Source organism: Centroberyx gerrardi, chromosome 4, assembly GCF_048128805.1.
Source record: "Centroberyx gerrardi isolate f3 chromosome 4, fCenGer3.hap1.cur.20231027, whole genome shotgun sequence".
Classification (NCBI taxonomy): Eukaryota; Metazoa; Chordata; class Actinopteri; order Beryciformes; family Berycidae; genus Centroberyx; species Centroberyx gerrardi.
The window spans coordinates 23,904,140-23,922,918 of NC_136000.1; the positions used below are offsets into that span (position 1 = coordinate 23,904,140).

Below are 18,779 nucleotides of genomic sequence, written 5' to 3' on the forward strand. Positions count from 1 at the left end.
GTTCTTTTTACCCGCCCTCCCTGCCCGCCTCGCTGTTCACCGCTGTCCCATGACTCATGAGAAGCCCATCCATCATGAGGGTTTGATCCCGTCCCGCTGTGCCCTGCCCTCCATTACATGCCTGGGGAGACAACTGTCCTGCAGTGGACTGTGGGACCAGGAGACCGCTCTAAGCCCAGGGCCATCTGGCTATACTAAATTTCCCAAAAGCATGTTTTTTTTCATGTACTTTGTCCTTCCCTCTCTTGCCTTATACTCTGTTCTCTTGTCTTGTACTTTAATGTTTAACCCTATCATCCCCTCTCTTACTCTGTCGTTCCGTTCTCCCACTGCATTCCCCCCCCCCCCCAACAAGCCTTCTGCCCTTTCTTATGCCTGCTTGCCTATGGTGCATCAATGGTTTGTGAGACCATCAGGCTGTCAAATTCCCCAAATGCACCCACCCATTACCTATTCCACACCTCTCTCTCTCTCCCATCATGTCACAGTGTCCGGTCACCCACTTCCTGCTTTTTATTCAGGTCCCAGAAAGGGGTCAAATGTCCATTTCAGAAGGGGTTCCTACTAGTAAAGAGCGGCAATATGTTTTGATTAGTCTCGGTGCCAGAATAAGAGACCAAATTTTCTCATTTGGCTCTGCAGCTGAAAAGGTTTTAGAGCCCTGGCTCTGCTGCATACCTGGGCGCATGAATATGAGACCATCTGCCTGCTTTGGGCCTGGTTTCCCAAAAGTATCATGACTCTCATCTCTCTCTCTCTCTCTCTCTCCCTCCCTCTCTCGCTCTCATCTTACCTGTTATTAGTAGTTATTCTATGCCTTCATTAAAGCAGAAAAAGGCATGGCCATATGTCTACTTTGATAAGTGATGTGCCAGCAAAACAAAAAACGGCTTGTAGTGGGGTGACAGAGAAGACAGGGGCACCTGTCAAAAAATAATCATTTCTGCCTATAAAAAATCCCACACAGTAAGAAGACAGCAGCTCCCAAGAATCCCAAGAGACAATGTGAATCATGAGAGTTTTATGTGCTATGATTACTAACTCCCTTCCTAACAGGAACTGCCTTTGCCTTTCTGTAAAATTCCTTTTAATTTCTGTCAGGTAACAAATGGCCAAAGTGGACTGCTTTGTAATTTATAGACATAGTCACCAGCCATTTCCACATATAAGTGATGTGTCCACAGGTATTTGTACAGCCACAATTTTGTAACCCAAGAATGTTTTACATAGTTACAGGAAAAATGTAATTGCAGACTGTAGTTTTAATGAAGCAGTCCACATTGCCATTGTGCATTGCTCTGGCCTAAAAGATCAGTTGCTTTGTCTTTATTTCAGCGACATTTCACAGTTGTACCCCGCCTCCAAATTGTGGCTATTGGTGGAAAACTGGACTTGTACTTCCTGTATTTTGTTCATGCTGGCTTTTTCTCAGGCTGATTTTGCAAATTGTACACATCTGGATTACACAAGATTGTACAATTAAGTGATGAATTAGCTTTGTCAAAGAGTCATAAAAGTAAAGCTGTTGGCAATTTTGGAAGCAATCATGCTTCATTTTGTAGCAAAACAGTATTACATCAAGTTGTTAGGGTAGGGTTAAATGCTGCAATTAATACACCTGTAGGCTATAGCTACTGTCTGGTCAAGTGGTTATACTGCATTCGATCTCATTATGATAAAGAATACATTTTTGCAAACTATCAAACAACTCATGTGTGATTTATAAGTGTTTACCTACTTAGTTACAGCTGTAATGTGTACAGCTAGTCTCGCACCCCCAGGTTGTCACAGCTGCTCCTGGGACTCACATCACACATCTTCCAGTCAGAAGCCTGTTTTCCTGATGTATCTCTAATGTTCAGTGTCACCATACTTACATCTGCTCGCAGCATGAGAGTGTGGCTGAAGATTTGCAAATCTCTCATTTATAAAACAACTACAGAGGCTCAAATTCTGATTTACCTCAAAGCTAAATCAAAGCACACATGGGCATTTTGCATGTGGTACTGATGATTTAGATTTTTTTTAGACATTGTGTATTTCTGATATGTACAAAATATTTCTTGATTGTGGCACCAATCTAAACCATCGTCACGCATTATAAAATGTCAAAACACATTGCAGTCAATAGGTTACCAGCTTTTCCTCACGTCAGGAAAACTTTATGGAGATTCGGGGCATCGAGCAGCAGCAGTAAGCTGTGACACCACCTGACTCTATTTACTTTGCTCTCATGCCTCATTGTGTTTTGTCACCTGATTCTTTTTTCTCCTTTCTGCCATTGGTGCACCGTGTTTCTCGCTGACAATAATTATACGGTTTTGAACGGGAGCGTGGAACACCAGATGGCCATCCAAAGTGCACATTCCTGTCTCTTCCAACATGATGACACATAGTGATTAATAAATGGAACAGGACGGTGGGGTACAGTACATTACCGAGGTAGAGTGCAGGTAGAGTGCGGTATCAACGATGAGGTCCTATTTTAGCCCGCCTCATCTATCATTAATGTACTGTATGGACAGGTCAGAGGATCAACTGATGGATGGGTGGGCAGAAAGAAAGACGGGGAGAGCGACAGATAGACAGGCAGGCAGGCATTCACAAGGCTTACTATATAGTTCTCAGAAAGTCTATCCTAGTCCAAGTCATGTATCATTAATGGCGGAGTAGGAGAGTGGGAAGAAGCAGGATCAGTAAGGCTAGGATGGTGTTTAACATGCTCAGGAAGATCTGGAGCTCAAAACACATCTCAATCAACACCAAAATACGCATCTTTAACTCCAACGTGAAGCAGGTGATGCTGTATGGAGCAGAGACATGGAGAACAACAAAACACACAACAAACAGGCTGCAAACATTCATTAACACCTGCCTCAGCAGAATACTAAACATCTGGTGGAGAGACAAAGTAAGCAATGTGGACCTGTGGAAAAGAACAAGCCAGGATCCCATTGACTTACAAATTCGAAGGAGAAAGTGGAGTTGGATTGGACACACCCTCAGAAAACCTGCCTCTCTTCACTGACTCCCCATACGATTCAGAATCAATTTTAAAATTCTACTGTTTGTTTTTAAAGCCCTTAATGGGTTAGCACCTGCTTATTTGTCAGAGCTCCTCTGCACCCCTGCGACCCCCAGGGTCCTCAGGTCATCTAATGAAGACATCTTGGTCGTTCCACGGTCTAGACTGAAGCTCAAGGGAGATCGTGCCTTTGCAGTTGCAGCCCCTAGATTATGGAACAACCTTCCCCACTCAGTCAGGTCCGCCCCCTCCATCAACACTTTTAAATCCAGGTTAAAAACTAATTTCTACTCCTTAGCGTTCGAATCCTCCTGACTGCTCTGTGGGTATAGGTGTGTGTGATTGTGTGTGTGTGTGTGTGTGTATGTGTGTGTATGTGTGTGTGTATACACTTGTTGTTGCCCTGTTTTTGATTTCTGTGTACTCTTATTCATTGTATTTGATATGTTTTGTTTCTTTCATTGTGTGCCCACTGTCTGGCATCTTTGCACTGTACAGCACTTTGGTCAACTACAGTTGTTTTTAAATGTGCTCTACAAATAAACTTGACTTGACAAACATCACCCGACAAGCCCTGAAATGGAACCCCCAAGGAACAAGGAAAAGAGGTCGCCCCAGGAACAGCTGGAGAAGAGGTGTCCAGGCAGAAATGTCTGGGAGGGGGCTCAACTGGGGTGATCTCGAAAGAACCGCCAACAACCGAGTGAAGTGGAGGACATTAGTCAACGGCCTATGCTCCCTAGAGGAGCAAAGGGCTTAAGTCAAGTAAGTCAAGGAGAGTGGGAACGAGCAGGCAGACTGTAAGGTACAAAACAGAGCGGGCAGACAGACAGGTACAGCACATTACCATCAGGTAGAGAGAGAGCGACTCTTCCCTGACCTGTAGTCAACTCATTAATAATGGATGGACAAACCAGGTCAGGAGACAAGTGGAGTGAGGGTACCAACAGGTAGAGTACACCTCCCTGTCCGCCTCATCTATAAACCACAGAGAGCCTCCCATTGTACATCCACATAGTTTAATATTTTACTACATCTTCATGCTGTGATGGGCCTCTCTTCCTGGATATGCATTAGTATCTGTCGTCTCACCTCGGGACGGTGTGTGTGTGTATGAGGGAGATAGAGATAGAGTATATGCGTGGGTGTGCATCCTGTCCATGTCTGTGACGATGCATTAGCCAGAGGGGATAAAAGCCTTGATCCCATAGACATCTTAATTTGCCCCTCCCATCAGTTCCCCCTCCATGCAGCCAGTGGCAGGAAAGTGTTTTCCATGCAGGATGTTGGTTATCATCATAAAGGACGGGGTTATGGTTCAAACTGGTTCATATGGTGCATAGGTACTCTCTCAATCCTTTCAAATAGAGAAATTTAAGTTTTTTGCAGGGCATTGGCAACTTGCACACACACTCTATATCATATACATTCTATCATTCTGTACTATGGGATATAAAGCATTTATGCAGGTGTAGAAAATCTTATTTGATTAAGATTTGATATTTACTCTGCTGGTTGAATAAGATAAAACCATAAGATCTGGGTCACATAAGGCTGCAGTTCATATTTTCTGTCTAAATCCAGCTATAATGTACAGTAGAAGCCTGCTGGGCTCAGATCAAATCTCTCCCAGATCTTGTGTTTCTCTTTTCCAATGTCACAGCACAGTCAAGTTCTCCTTCTTAACATAACAACGCAGGACCACATGTTGGAATATAAATAGTTTATATTTGAGAAAATAACAGGATAAATATTTCACATACACACAATCTCTGAGATAGTGTAATCTTTGGCAAGAATAAACCATTTGGACAGTAACTTTTTTCTTTTACTAACAGTTGTTTTGCATGATAGAGGTCACAAGTGCTTATTTTCATAACTCTTTACATCTTATGGCAACCAGCGTAGGTAAAGAAGGCGTCTTTTAACTGAACAGTTTTTTCATAGTTTTACTTTTGGTTTGAAATAGTCTGAAAGCAATGTTGCTCCTGTATTTTTGCTTCCAAAGATCCTATATATAAAACATAGCTGTTATAGTGCTTTATATGTTGCATAAGGAGGCATTAAAGAACATTCAAACAGTAACTGAATATCACATAAAGTGTTTCTCTGCTGACCAGTGAAAACCTTCTAAATCCACTGTTGGTGTTTTCATTGCATTTTTGTTGTTGTTTACCGTAATTGAAAATCAAAAATGTTTTATGTGGTAAGTTACTTTCATAAACCTAAATAAACCAAAATACATTGTATAATTTAAAAATAACTTGGCAGTCTATAATAAAATAAGATAATAGGTCATTCCGAAAGAGCTGACCTATTGCAGATATGAGGTTTTCATCTAGTGCAGGTATCTATCTGAAATGGCAGAATGGATACCACCCATTTCTTATCAATGTTGTGAGGACTAAGGCAACACGCATCTATAATGTAGATTAGCTTGAGGGATTATCACTACCAGCTACTGCATGTGCCAATCTATCCTGATGTCCTTGAGAAGAAAAGGCTATGGGAAGTCCAAATGTTAAACAGAATCCAGTGAGGGCGTCATTCTGAGCTTCTACCGGGGGAAAAACAATATAAAGATACACATCTGGTGATAAGAGCCTGCAGAATACAGAAATAAAGAATATGCAATACAGCAACGATATGCAGCACAAAGGAGATAAGACATATAGCAAGCAGACTGTGATGTAATGTAAGATGATTAATAGGGCAACTGGATTTGAAACAATCATATACACACAGAGCCTTACATTACACACATGCACACACACAGAGATAGTTTAACAGGATTAAACTATGGAAGGTCAAAGAACAATAGAGTTAATAGCCAGGCTATTTCAGGCTTTGCAGTATTAGCCAGACATTGTAAAAAGTCTATCAGCAACCTTAACACCTCTGGAAATAGCACTGTGACCGAATCCAAAAATATGTGATATGCTTTAGCAGCAGGAAGGCGTCATAGCCACATGCATACGCTCACACACTAACATGGCACATTGAGGTGTTGTGGCACAAAGGCATCCCCCAAATACATAAACCCCAGCTATTCCAACAGTGGATGCACAAATGTATGGATGAGTACACACACACAAACAGAAGAGAATGGGCTTCCGCTTTTAGAAACAGCTCATTCACTCATTTGGCTGGTGCACTTACAGTAAGAAGCCCTAGAACAATTGATAATATTATCATGAGAATATGCATTGATACTGTGTATGGAGCTCAAAAACCTGATGTAATATCAAGGCAAAGGCATCATTTTACAAGATACTCTGCTCAATGTTATGTTGATCTTTACAAGTACCTGATTATGTCATATATATTTGGTGTACTGTACCAGAGGAGATTACTATGATACCTCAGGAACAACTCTATCTATCATAATATAATTCTATGGCTGAAACATACTGGCAGCTGCAAGCATGACGAAGACCATGGCCACTGCAATTTGTAATTAAAGCATGATTACTGAGGAAAAACTAGCAGGTAAACAGACAGGTACAGATGATAGATAGATGATAGATGAACACAAACTGACTGCTAACTTAAAAAGGTGGCTGGAGAACTTTAATAAGCAGGTATCCTGATGGCTTAATTAAAGCACGCAGGAGATACTAAAAAGAAACCTGCACAGCTACTAATCAGCCTGGTTCTAATTATTCTGAATAAAATATTTGTCTGGATTTTGGAAGAGTGGAAAGGATGGAAAAAGTTCAATGTGTCTGTAATGGCCATAATGTTCCTCCCTCACCTATTAGAGAGAGTAAGCATCCATCTTCAGTCGGTATCAGTAAAAGCGAGCGGTGTGGAACACATGGCACCCGGTGTGAGCAGAGGGCGACACTATGGCTGAATTAAGAATTGCTCACTAGTTTAGATTGCGCTACTAGTAATTTCAGTGAATTAAACTGTCAAAACGGAAACTAAATGTTCTAATCTGAGGTAAAAGTCCATTTCTTTCATGTGTAAAGGGCTGTCTGGCACGATGATAAGACCAAGCATTAAACCAACTGCCTCGCTTGGTTAGGATTCGGTCTGTTTCACTCATATATTTTCAACTATCATTTCCTGCTTAGGAGTCGTAAAAACACCATGAGTGATGGCTAGCTGAGCGAGGTCTGGCTGATACACTACACGTGTTAAATAAAAGATCAACGCCAACCCAAATGTTCCTGCTGAGCATATTGATTTAAACATTACTTGGCCAGGAACTCACTGCCTGTCATCAAATTTATTGCCCAACAAGGAAGCTGTTTTCCTGAACAAAAGAGACAGTGGATGATGGGACAGCAGAACGTAATGGGACAACAAACTATATGATAGAAATGAGAATGCCACAGATGAGTGAAATATTCAATAACACTGGTACTTTCCATTAAGACAGTTTGTTCAACATTGGTATAATATATTCTTTGGTGTCTACAGACTGACTGAGGTACAGTGCATAGCAGTGGCATGCACTTTCCTTTCTTTTCTTTTTCCATTTTTCTATGTATGGTGTGTGGAAGACCTGCTCTGCCTGCCAATTAGACCACCAGGCACAGTAATAATATACAGTAGGCCGGGCAGACAAAGTGATCATACAGATTGATGGCCATGATATTTCACTGTGTACGTTTTCTGGCTTTTGGCTTGACTGGCACAAAGAACGCCAAAGGCCATAATCGATTTCTGCCGAATTCGGCTACACAAACCCACCAGCAAGCATGTCAACACACTCACACACAGACACACACACATGCACACACTCTCTATGAGAACAATCCAGTGAGGTGTGGTGTGTGAAGTGAGAGATCCATCAGTCAGGCAGCAGATTCCAGCGCAGTGCGACCGGTGCTGGACTGGTTGTTACAGCTGCCGTTACACCAGTACAGGGCTGCTGTTAGCGAGCTGCCAACATGAGTAATGCTTCGCTCTTCCAGTTTCCATGTCCAACCACCCTTCAGTAACTGCCTAATGTTCCACAGAGAGCAAATAAATAGAATAAAATGCTAAAACAAACAAAAACACACCCCAATACTGCTGTATCTTATAAAAGCAATCTAAAGTTCGCTAACAGAGTGCTTGATTAAGAATGCCACTTGGGAGGGTTTCTTCAAGTGAATATAAGGCTGAATTTGTGGCTTAATTGCACCTGCAGGCTGATTTGCAAGGTGTAGATGAAACCCATAGGAAACAGAATACTTTGAATGGAGGCTGATCAGTAAATTAAAATGACAGGAAATCTATGTGGGAATCTATGCTTTGGTTTTCGCCACGTTTTGGATGCAGAATATCCTCCATCCTCCATCGGCATTATAGCTCATTTTAATCAAAGTCCTTGGATTATCGGGCTCCTTGAAATTTTACATGCGTGCCATGGTGTTTTGTCGCCCGTAGCGATGGCCATGTTTAGCCCAGCTTGGTGCGCGTGTCTTGGCCGTAGAAGAGGACCTGCAGCAGGATGGCCACGTCGATCAGGATCTGGACCGAGCCGCACACCCAGAACTGAGCCGGGCTCTCGTTCATCACAAAGTAGGTGGTCTTGAAGATGTCACCGGCCGTCCACAGCAGCACCATCTTCACACTTGAGAGAGAGAGAGAGAGAGAGAGAGAGAGAGAGAGAGAGAGAGAGAGGAATGAAACCACAAAGAGAGGGAGAATTAATTTTCTTATGTTTAGAACCATTTTCCTGGTGAGAAAACGTTTGCCCCGAGAGCAAAGCAAGGAAAGTACATCGCAGCTGTTTACGAACCGGCCTAAGTGGCCATCATTCCTTACTGCGTTCATCTGTGAACATTCATCCGATTCTTTAAGTGTTTTTTGGTCTTGAATTAGTTCCTGCTGTCTGCGACCGGGGAGACAGAGCGGGCAGGCAGCGAGCAATCGATAAGCAGAGTGAAGTTTGCCCCGAACTGCCGATTGATCACACCAAGTTAGACGAGGTGAGGGAAAGAGAGAGACACAGAGAGAGAGAGAGAGAGAGAGAGAGAGAGACCCTGCAGAAGACAGGAGTTATCTACCACGCCGCGGGCCTGATGCCAACGCGATACCCTGAAGAATTCTTCTCAAACTTCCACAGACAGCATCAGACAGAGTAAAGAAGGGATTCTCTTCTCATCTCGCCTCCCTGCCTCCTGCACTCATAATCCTCCAGTCTACCTTCTCTCCTTTCATCACATTATATCCAATCATCCACATTGTATCTGCACCCTTCTGCTCCGGTTTCTCTTTCAATCATTTCCCATGCTCTTTCTCTCTTGTGTTGCTCCCCTCCCTTAAAGTCACAATGAAACCGCATGTTGACAGCGTCTTCCTTCGTTAATGTGATGTATTTCCTGCTGAAACAGGATATTGGGGCAGTTAGGGACAGAAAGACAGTTTTATTTGATGGGAACTTTTGGAAGGGGTTGAGATTGTTGATATAAAAATACAAAAAAATATAAATTTGGTCTTTTTTTTGGCATAAATTGTCAAACAGATGTGTGGCATGAATGAGCTAAAAAGGCAAAAAGTCATTTTTCATTTCAGTGTGGCATTTCTATCAAGTTTCTTTAACTCTTACCCCACCGCCCCTCCCCTCCTCTCCCTCTCTTCCCTTCCCTTGACTCAGCCCTCCTCCATTCCCTGTCTTGTCCTTGGGACAGTGAAGTCCCATAGGTATGTATGTAATATGAGTTTATTCATTTCATTAGAGCTGACTGGGCCTGGGGACGGAGCAGGGCCATCAGTCATCCGTGAGACGTGTGGGTCAGAAAGAGGTGAGGGAGAAAGGGGGAGAGAGAGAGAGAGAGAGAGGGAGGGAGACTGCAGCTATCTCTTATGCAGTGAGAGAGACAAAGAGAGAGAAAGAGAGAGAGAGACCTAAAGCATGATTTAGATAGGGAATGGGGAGATAGACCTCTGCGAGATAGACATGGATGATGAGTCTGTATGGGGGTGCAGGGAGGATAGCTGCCTAATGACTATGGGGACGCTTGGCCTGGACTATCCTTGAGCTCTCCTTGCAGAGTCCCATCAAACTCCTCCACCCTCCCCTGGGCTCCCCTCGGGCCCCTGCGAGGGACCGACACATTACCGCCAAACAATCCTGCCCTGCCAAGGAAATGAGCACATTACTATTCCACTGCAACTGTATTGTTAGTGCCCAAATTTAGACAGGCCACGTGTCCAAGAGGTGTGATTAGCACATGCTGCGAACACGTGTTGAGCAGGAAAAGTACAGGACAGGTGTGTTGTTCCAAACTACACTCCAAACTACAGCTGCAGGTGTGTAGGGAAATAATAGGTTAAGTTGGAGAATTCTCTATGCAATAATGAGGTATTCACACACACACACACACACACACACACACACACACACACAGGACACTTGGGGCTTCACACCTGGACACAAACACACAAATTTGTTATTTCCACTATAATTTCACTATTAACTGTCACAAAACCTGTCACTGTCTAACTGACTCATTGTCATTGTAAGGTGAGTTGTTCAGCGTATTAAACTAATTTAGTATTTCCATCAAAATACAAGCCAGAATTTGTTGGCCCACCTTCAATGCATTTTGAGAGAATTAAAGAAAGAAAATGAGAAGCCGCTTCTCTCTTTAGTCCGACTTGTGTTCTCGACTCTCTACTTGACCTCTCCAGGGTTCAGTAAGAAGCCAGCTGTTATTATTTCTCCCACACTGATCAGGGAGCGCTTGTTTGGGGCAGATCTGACTCTTACTGACGTGTTCTGCTCCCCAAACAATTAAAACTGTTGGGGTAAACACTCCAGGGTTTCATTGAACCGCTCCAAAAATAAGTGCGCTAAAGAACTTAAAATTGTCATGCTTTTACTCCTCTCTCTAAGCTGCCAGTATTCCTCAGGGGAAATACTTGCTTTTTATTCCACTAAAACTTCCAGCTTTTTTCCCTTTTCTCAAAGTACCCTCTTGAACCGCACATCGCTCCTTTCATCTCTCTCCTCGTCTTTTCCTTTCACTACGCTGCTTTCGTCTTTTCTCCGCTGTCCCTCTCACCCCTCGTCTTTACTCTCATTACTACTGTCACTGCTCCTACCTCTCTCTTCTGTTCTCTCTAAAAGAGCATTAAGTTAAGTTAGTGACTTTTATCGACCTCTGTCGGCGACAGGGGAATTGCAAAAATATCGACAGGTCTCTGGCACAGCTTACAGAGGTAATAATGCAAAATGCTGTGATATTAATAATACTGGTTTGCCATTTGCTTTTTTGGCAGGCGCTTGATCGTAGCACTGTCCTCCACTTTAGAGCAGTTGAAAATGCAAATATGGGCCAGACAGTGAGTTTTAAAAGTCAGAAATCTCAGGTAATCATTGAGTTATTGATATTGATCAACAACCCTATCAAACCCCCTGCAGATATGGTATATTATGGTCATTTTGTGCTATGGGACAGTAAAAATCTTACTCATCGCCCCTGTAAATCCACACTTTACTTGCTTCATTTTAAACAACGCCTCCTCTGTCCTTCTCTGCAGCTCCTCTACCCTCCATCCACCCTTTATCCTTCCTCTCTGTCCTGTCCGCCTCCCCCTCCCTCTGCCTTGCCCTCCCTCCCTTCGCTCTCCCTCCCTTTGCCCTCCCAAATTCTATGCTCCCCCCTTTGGCTAATTTCTTTGCTCCAGAGACGGCAAACATCATTAACGAGGATGAATCATTAACAATGTAATTAACAAAGGCGGGTCATCTGCACAAAAGCAGTCTCAACAGCAGTGCAGCGGAATGGAGACAAAACACCAGTTTGAGGTCGTTCATCTCTGGCGAGCACACACACACACACACACACACACACACACATTTCCCCACATTAGGAAGCCTATCTGTTTGTCATGCTAGTCTTATATAGCTCTATCTTCCACAGTCAAGGGACCGGTGACCCAATTGACAGGAGATGAAAGACACACAGAACAAACAATTGAACTTGGCCCTAAGAGAGGCACTGGGTGTCCATAGGGAGGAGAAGTGATTATGGTATTGATTGAGAGTACTGACTGACTGCCTCACACACTGCCTCACACACACACACACACACAGACAGACATCAAGCATACATGCAAGTATGCATTCATTTACACACAAACACACAAACAAATGCACGGAAACACAAAAAAACGCACACAGTCTAATCATGTGTCCTCACCACATCCACACAAATGCACGCATACACACACATACACACACACACACACACACACACACACACACACACACAAACAGACAACAGAGGCATACATATTCTACACATGCAAACACACGCACACGCACACTCGCACTCAGTCAGTTCAGCTCGACAAGTCTCTCATTGATTATCGCTGACCTCACACCTTCATCTGAGCTGAGTGGCAAGAGATGAGAGAGGCTGCAGAGAGGAGAGGGGGTGAAATGGTGAACAGGGCACTCGGGGGATGGAGAGGTGAGGAAAGAAGTGGGGGAAAAGAGAGGATGGGACGGGTGCGAGGGGAGGGAGAAGGGAAGAGGTCACAGAATAAAAATCGAGAGGGAGAGCGGTAGTGGAAATGGAGAGCTGGAGAGAGAAGCGGATGGAGGTGAGAGGCAGATGAGGAGAGACAAACGACGATGTGGTGGGAGAGGGACAGGGGGACGATAAATGGAGTGAGGGGTGAGAAATGAAGCCACCGTGAGAGCGAGAGAGAGAGTGAGAGAGAGAGAGAGAGAGAGCGAGTGATGGAGGGGGAGGTCTGATTGCGGCGTGTGATAGCTGTGGCGTATGTGGGCCAGGCAGTAATTGTGCTGTGTTTTGAGCGAGAGCTGTCAGGCCGGCTATTAGCTCCTCTAACCGGCTGGAGTGGACAACTGGAACACTAGCACACGAAACAGGGCCGAGAGTGACATTTGGAAAGTGAGAGAGAGAGAGAGAGAGAGAGAGAGAGAGAGAGAGAGAGAGGCTTACAAAAAGAAAGAGAGATAATGAAGAGGAGGCAAGGTGGTACACTCAATAGGAATACATTGGTATACCCTCTTTTAGAGCTGCTATAGTTGTATATTATTAAATAGATAGTTCTGATCTTCAGTTCTGATTCGCATGGAGTCTATCTAAAATACCCAATAAACACACACCTGTTACTGCATAACCGTTAACATAAAGCTGTACTAGGCAAGATTTTTATGTAAAAATACACTTTCTCATCAGCCGAAATCACAAGGAGGGGCTGCAATAGAGAAGAGCACCGTAGATTTTGCTGGACTCACCATTAGATCTTTTGCCTCTCTCATCCCTTTGGTTTCTTTGGTATAAAGCATCACAGACCGGCCAGGTTGGTAAACATGAGCGTACTGTGTGCAGTTTACTGAAGTCATGTCACATGATTTCTGGATATTGAAGTTCACATTTTTTTTCTCACTGCCATTTGGACGCACCAACATGCAAAGTTGTCTAGTGTAGCTTTAAATCTTAAGCTTTACAGCACACAGCCTCCTATGACTTATTGCTTAATTCTATTGCAACAGCTTAATTAGATGGCAAATGTTATTGAACGGTTACTGTATGTGGTATATTCTAGTGGGAGAGATAGGTGTTATACTCCATTAGAACAGTTAAGTGGTATTCTCTATTAGGCACCATTCACTATTGAAACAGTTATGTGGATCTCTATTACAACAGCTGGGTGATATACTCTGTTGGAAGAGATATACTTGCCATTCCTTCAAATCTCCCTCTGTCCACTCCCATTCTTTCTCTCCCTATCCCTGTCCCTCTGCTGGCTTATTTATCTTTGTCCAACCTGTATGTCCATCTGTCTCTGTCAGTCTCTCTCTTTCTCTCCCTTTTGCATCCTCCACATCTCTCTCTCTCCTCGATATAACAGCCTCTGCCTCTCTCTCTCTCTCCTTCAACCTGCCTCTCCGTCTTCTTCCTCACCCCTCCTTCCCTCCTCATCTCCACTCCTGTCAAATGTCGTCTTGTCATCTTCTTGTCTGAGCCTCCTCTCCTCCTTTTCACCTCGTCCTGTCTCGATGCCTCCCGGTCCACAGTCCCAGGGACGGGTGGATAGATAGACGGATGGATGGATGGATGGATGGATGGATATCGGGGGAAAAAGGATGAAGGAATAGCTAAGTGGAAAGAGAAACGGCTGGAAGATTCTTGCAGGCACAGAACAACAGCCTGCGTTCATGCGCCCACTGCCCTGCACATAATTGTATTGACTCATATCCATACATCTACATTTTATGACTGCAGTCCCCAGTGCAGATGTGGAGATGATGGTATGGTTAATGAGAAACTTCATTTGGACTGAACCTTCAAGAGAAAAGAAAGCTATTTCTGATTTAGATTAGGTTCTACAATACCTGGAATCACTGAGTTTCACCACTAAAGAACTTTTTTCCACTTAAGGCTGAGGCACACTGGGCGCAGTGGGGTGTTGCCTAAGCACTAACACTGATTACATAGCAACTCCTTGTTGTGTGGGTATATTTGTCGCCATATTGTGGTGAATTTCCCATTGCTGAGAAAATGACTGAGCTATGTTCCCGACAAGGTTGTCCACTGTATCACAGCAGACGCAAAGCACATTTTCCACTGCTGTTTTGGAGATAAGTAGGTAGCTGATCGCAAATTAAACCCTGCGCGGTCTTAAAGCTTTAAGTGGGGAATCAGACTTTGTGTGTGAGAACTAAAGAGCCTCCAGAGGGAGTTTAGAGAGTCCTAGTAATTGCTTGATAATGGTAATACAAAGCTAAAGGAAAGAGACGCACTCAACCAGCAGGGGTTGACGCAAAAATCTTCAAAGGGCTTCAAACACCTCTTCCGTCTTTGTCAGCTCAGCCGTGCGTGAGTACATGCCTGTTTGTACATGCGCATGTGTGCGTGTGTGAACATGTGTGCGCCCACACACACGGGGGGGGGGGGTGTGTGTGTGTGTGTGTGTGAGGTGGTTTAACAGCAGGGCTGCAGTCATCCACACCGGTGTTCTCCCTGAGGGGGCCGAAGAGGGAGACGGAAATCAAAGGGCCCAGCGAGAGAGAAGCCGAGCTGCTCTTAACCCACTAACTATGAATTATGCATGTTGATCGATCGCACACAGGCAAACACCGAAAGGTTTCCAAACTGCCAGAAAAAGATGGATTCTACCTTGCAAAATGAAGCGGAGGGGAGGCGAGGGGAAGAGGGAGTAGCACACAGAGTTTGCCTACAGACATTTTAGATACTTCTGGAGAATGTAAACAAGCCAGAATAGATGAGAAGGCCTGAAGATGGCTGTTTCAATATGTTTATTAGAACAGTGGTCTTGTGTTGTTTGTAGAATCTAAACAAAAGCTCTATTTCTCATATGAAACAATTTAATAGCTAACTAAAGTCAGTTGTGCTCAGTTGTTGTTTATAGAAAACAAACAAAAAATAATTGGTTTCTCCTGACACTTCTTCTCTCATCCCCTCTCTGCTCGACTCCTTGCCTGTTCTTACTCTATTTTCCTTTATTATCCCTACATCTCTTCATCTGTCCTCTCTTCTCTTCTCCTCACTGCAAGAAATGTCAATCTTTTCATCAATATGTCATTTAGTCTCATAAATAAACTAAAATTTGTTCTTAATGAAATGAAAAAAACAAGTTGATTTGCATTAGAAATATGTAAAATTATCTCACTATTGGCAGATAATTTCAAGAAAAATAAGATTTTAAGACTCAATGCTGAATTAACTGACATGTTTAGATGGATATTTTGGTAACACGATGTTCTGTCTATAGTCCATTATAAGGGCACTCATAAGGAATTATAATGCACTCATAATACAAGACCACATATCATGCTTACGGATGCATATAATAATATAAGAACACATATCATGCTTCCTGATGCATCATATCAGCACTCATAAAACATTATTGAAATACTTTTAATGATTTATAAGTCTTATGAATGTGTGTAAATGACTATCTATCTATAGTTTTTCTGACACCATCGAATGAAAGTTGCATGTTTTAAACTCTATCACGCAACATTATCACTTGAAGTGAACCTGAAGTGAACAATTATATGGTTATATGGTTTTATGGTTTATTTTGGACCCATTGGAAGGCACAACACCTTTCTTTAAGCATGCAATGGTAACTTATGATGATGCATGGATCATTTTAGTTTACTGTGAGCACTTGTAATACTTATAACACTTATAACATTTGAGTTGTGTGTTTGTCACATAAGGTGACTTATTATAACCCTCGCCATATAGCCTCTGATAGATCATAAACATTTATAGCACACTTGTATTTAATATTGATGACAAGTTAGATCTACATTGTGCTGATATAAAGCATCAGTAAGCATTATGTGTTCTAAGCATGGCTATAAACCGGGGTGGACCTGTGGGTGGACTTCACCTTTTTCAATCCATCCTTTCTATACATTAACCTTGAGTTGGGGCTGAGCTAAGTATGCGTGCCAGGGCTGATGTTCCATGGTAAGGGCTGTGCGCTGACATGGAACAATGTGGCTGAGAAACGAATGATACTCACATGGTGTCACTGGTAAACACTAGCAGGAGTTGATTCTTTCATGAAAAAAGTCAACAAAACTTCTATTTTTAAGCTGGGCTGTAGGCACAGCACAATACGTCGTCCTTGTCCCCATGTTTAACATACTGCTATTGAAGTGCGTAGTGTAAGCCTGGAGGCATGGCTCAGTAGAACAGCCCAGCCATCATTAGGGACAACTAGTCTTGTTTCTTACTTCTCTTGCAGCAACTGGTACAGTGGCAAGGGAAATGAGCTTAAAGTCAAGTGGCAATATGGCTCTAGAGGTCAAGTGGAATAATCCACTATAGCCTGACTGAGTGGGGGAGCACATGATTCAATATTGAAATATTTTTTATTGTAACAAGACGAGGGGTGTTTTGATAATTGATAATTGATGAAAAATAAGCTTATATAACTTATTATTCTTGTCTTTTGTGAGGCCTTCTGGCTGCCGGGGCCTAATGGTAAGACCGCCCCGGTCAAAAGGAATGATGAGTGAATTATAATTCCATATGAGCGCCCTTCTAATGTACTATGGGTGTGGTAGTCAGTGTTACCAATATTTCTTTGCATCTTGCTCTCTTACCCCTCCCTGTCCGGTGTTGGCCTGGAGCAGATATGAATAATTCCACTGGGTCGCTGCTACATTCAGCAGGCCCTCTCTGATTCAATCATGCGATTGCACTTGATCAATGGGTTCTCCCTTTCTCTCTCTCTGTCTTTCTCTCTCTCTCACACACACACACACATACAGCATATAGAGACACACACACACACACACACACACAAAACACGCCTCCCCTCTTTCAAACTCAGTAAAAGCTTCCCCTTCCGTTTGTGCCATAAAACTCATATAAACTCACACAAACTACATTAAAGAAAGAGGAAATTGGCAATGGCATTCACTCTGAACAATATCAACAGGTCAGTAGAGCAGCATGGGGGGGGGGCAGTATGGCAAAGTGTATAGTATAGTAAACAGTATAGGAAAGAGTATAAGTTCAGTGTCTTATGCATCATGACATGTTACCTTTCAACCAAATATAGTTTATAAGATAAGCAAATTAATTTGAAGAATACATCTCAAACAATCACAAAACTGGATTTTAACTGACAGAGTACCAGTCATGTTACACCACAAAAATGTCCATCTTAACAAATCAAGTAGTTTCATATTCAACATTAAAATATTATTTTTCTAGTCCAAATTCTGCTAATGGAGTGAGATAATTCCCCTCCTTTCCAATGCAGTTTCACTTGTTTCAGGAAGTGTCACTATCAGATCACTCCGCTAGATCACTCACCGGTTAATATAGCAGCTCAAACAAATTCAAATGTAGACAGTGTTTTCATTAAAAACCAAATACCTATATTACTGTAATAAAGGAAAATTGAAATTCCTACAACATGGTTGCCCCAAGAGAGACAGGCTGTGATATTATATGTGATATCATATATCAATATCCAAGCAAATAATAATGAAGTGCTTTGCTCACACACACTTTCTTATATGCGCACAAATATGCAGGCACACTCAGATACATGCATGCACGCACATGCATGCACGCATACACAACACACACACACACACACACACACACACACACACACAGAAGAGAACATGTAGGCTACTAATGTCTGTATATGTAGTGAGAAGAGGAATGAAGTGGACGGCTTCATAGAGAAAGGTCAATGATCTGGTCAATCTGTGTCTACATGGTTAAAACCTTACATGCACATTAATATTCCTTTCATATTCTGGATACTCAAGTATCCCATTTACGAGGTGCCATGTGTAAATGTCACATCCCCTTTACAATAAACCTGAATAAGGTACCTGGGATATTCATTATGTGTATTATGTTAACATATTATCCCATTTACTGCTGTCTTTCGCAGTCTGTGCAAGCTCTGTGTAGTTGTAACTAGCTTACTTGCCTATAGCTAAACCACAGTGGGAGAACACAAGCAGGAATTCTCTTTATAGATAAAGAGATATTCAAATTATAAACATCTTATCCCACATAAGACCTTAACCAGTATATGAGGCAGTATCCGCAATACTGTGCTCATACAGTATACATGTAGCCACTGTCAACCCCACACTCACCCCTCTGGATGTGGTACTTCTTCACAGTCACACAAGGACGGCGGCCCTTTGGGACACACAGCTCGGGTTCATAGGTCACCATGTGCTTAGAGGGCATCGCCGTTCTCTGCACTACAATTCTCAAGGGCCGTACTGTAAAGGTGCTGGCCTTCTGTACTA

General features: G+C 42.9%; 1 protein-coding gene across 2 annotated transcripts in view; it reads right to left on the minus strand.

Moving 5' to 3' along the window:
• Nucleotides 1-4,733: 4,733 nt before the first annotated feature.
• Nucleotides 4,734-18,779, minus strand: part of LOC139909672 (solute carrier family 66 member 2) — a 54,706-nt gene continuing 40,660 nt past the window's right edge. For both annotated transcript variants that reach the window (XM_078283112.1, XM_071896867.2), the window contains one exon: nucleotides 4,734-8,594. In XM_078283112.1, coding sequence (XP_078139238.1) covers nucleotides 8,420-8,594 — 175 coding nt within the window. In that variant the 3' untranslated portion in view covers nucleotides 4,734-8,419. The remainder of the gene's footprint in view (nucleotides 8,595-18,779) is intronic.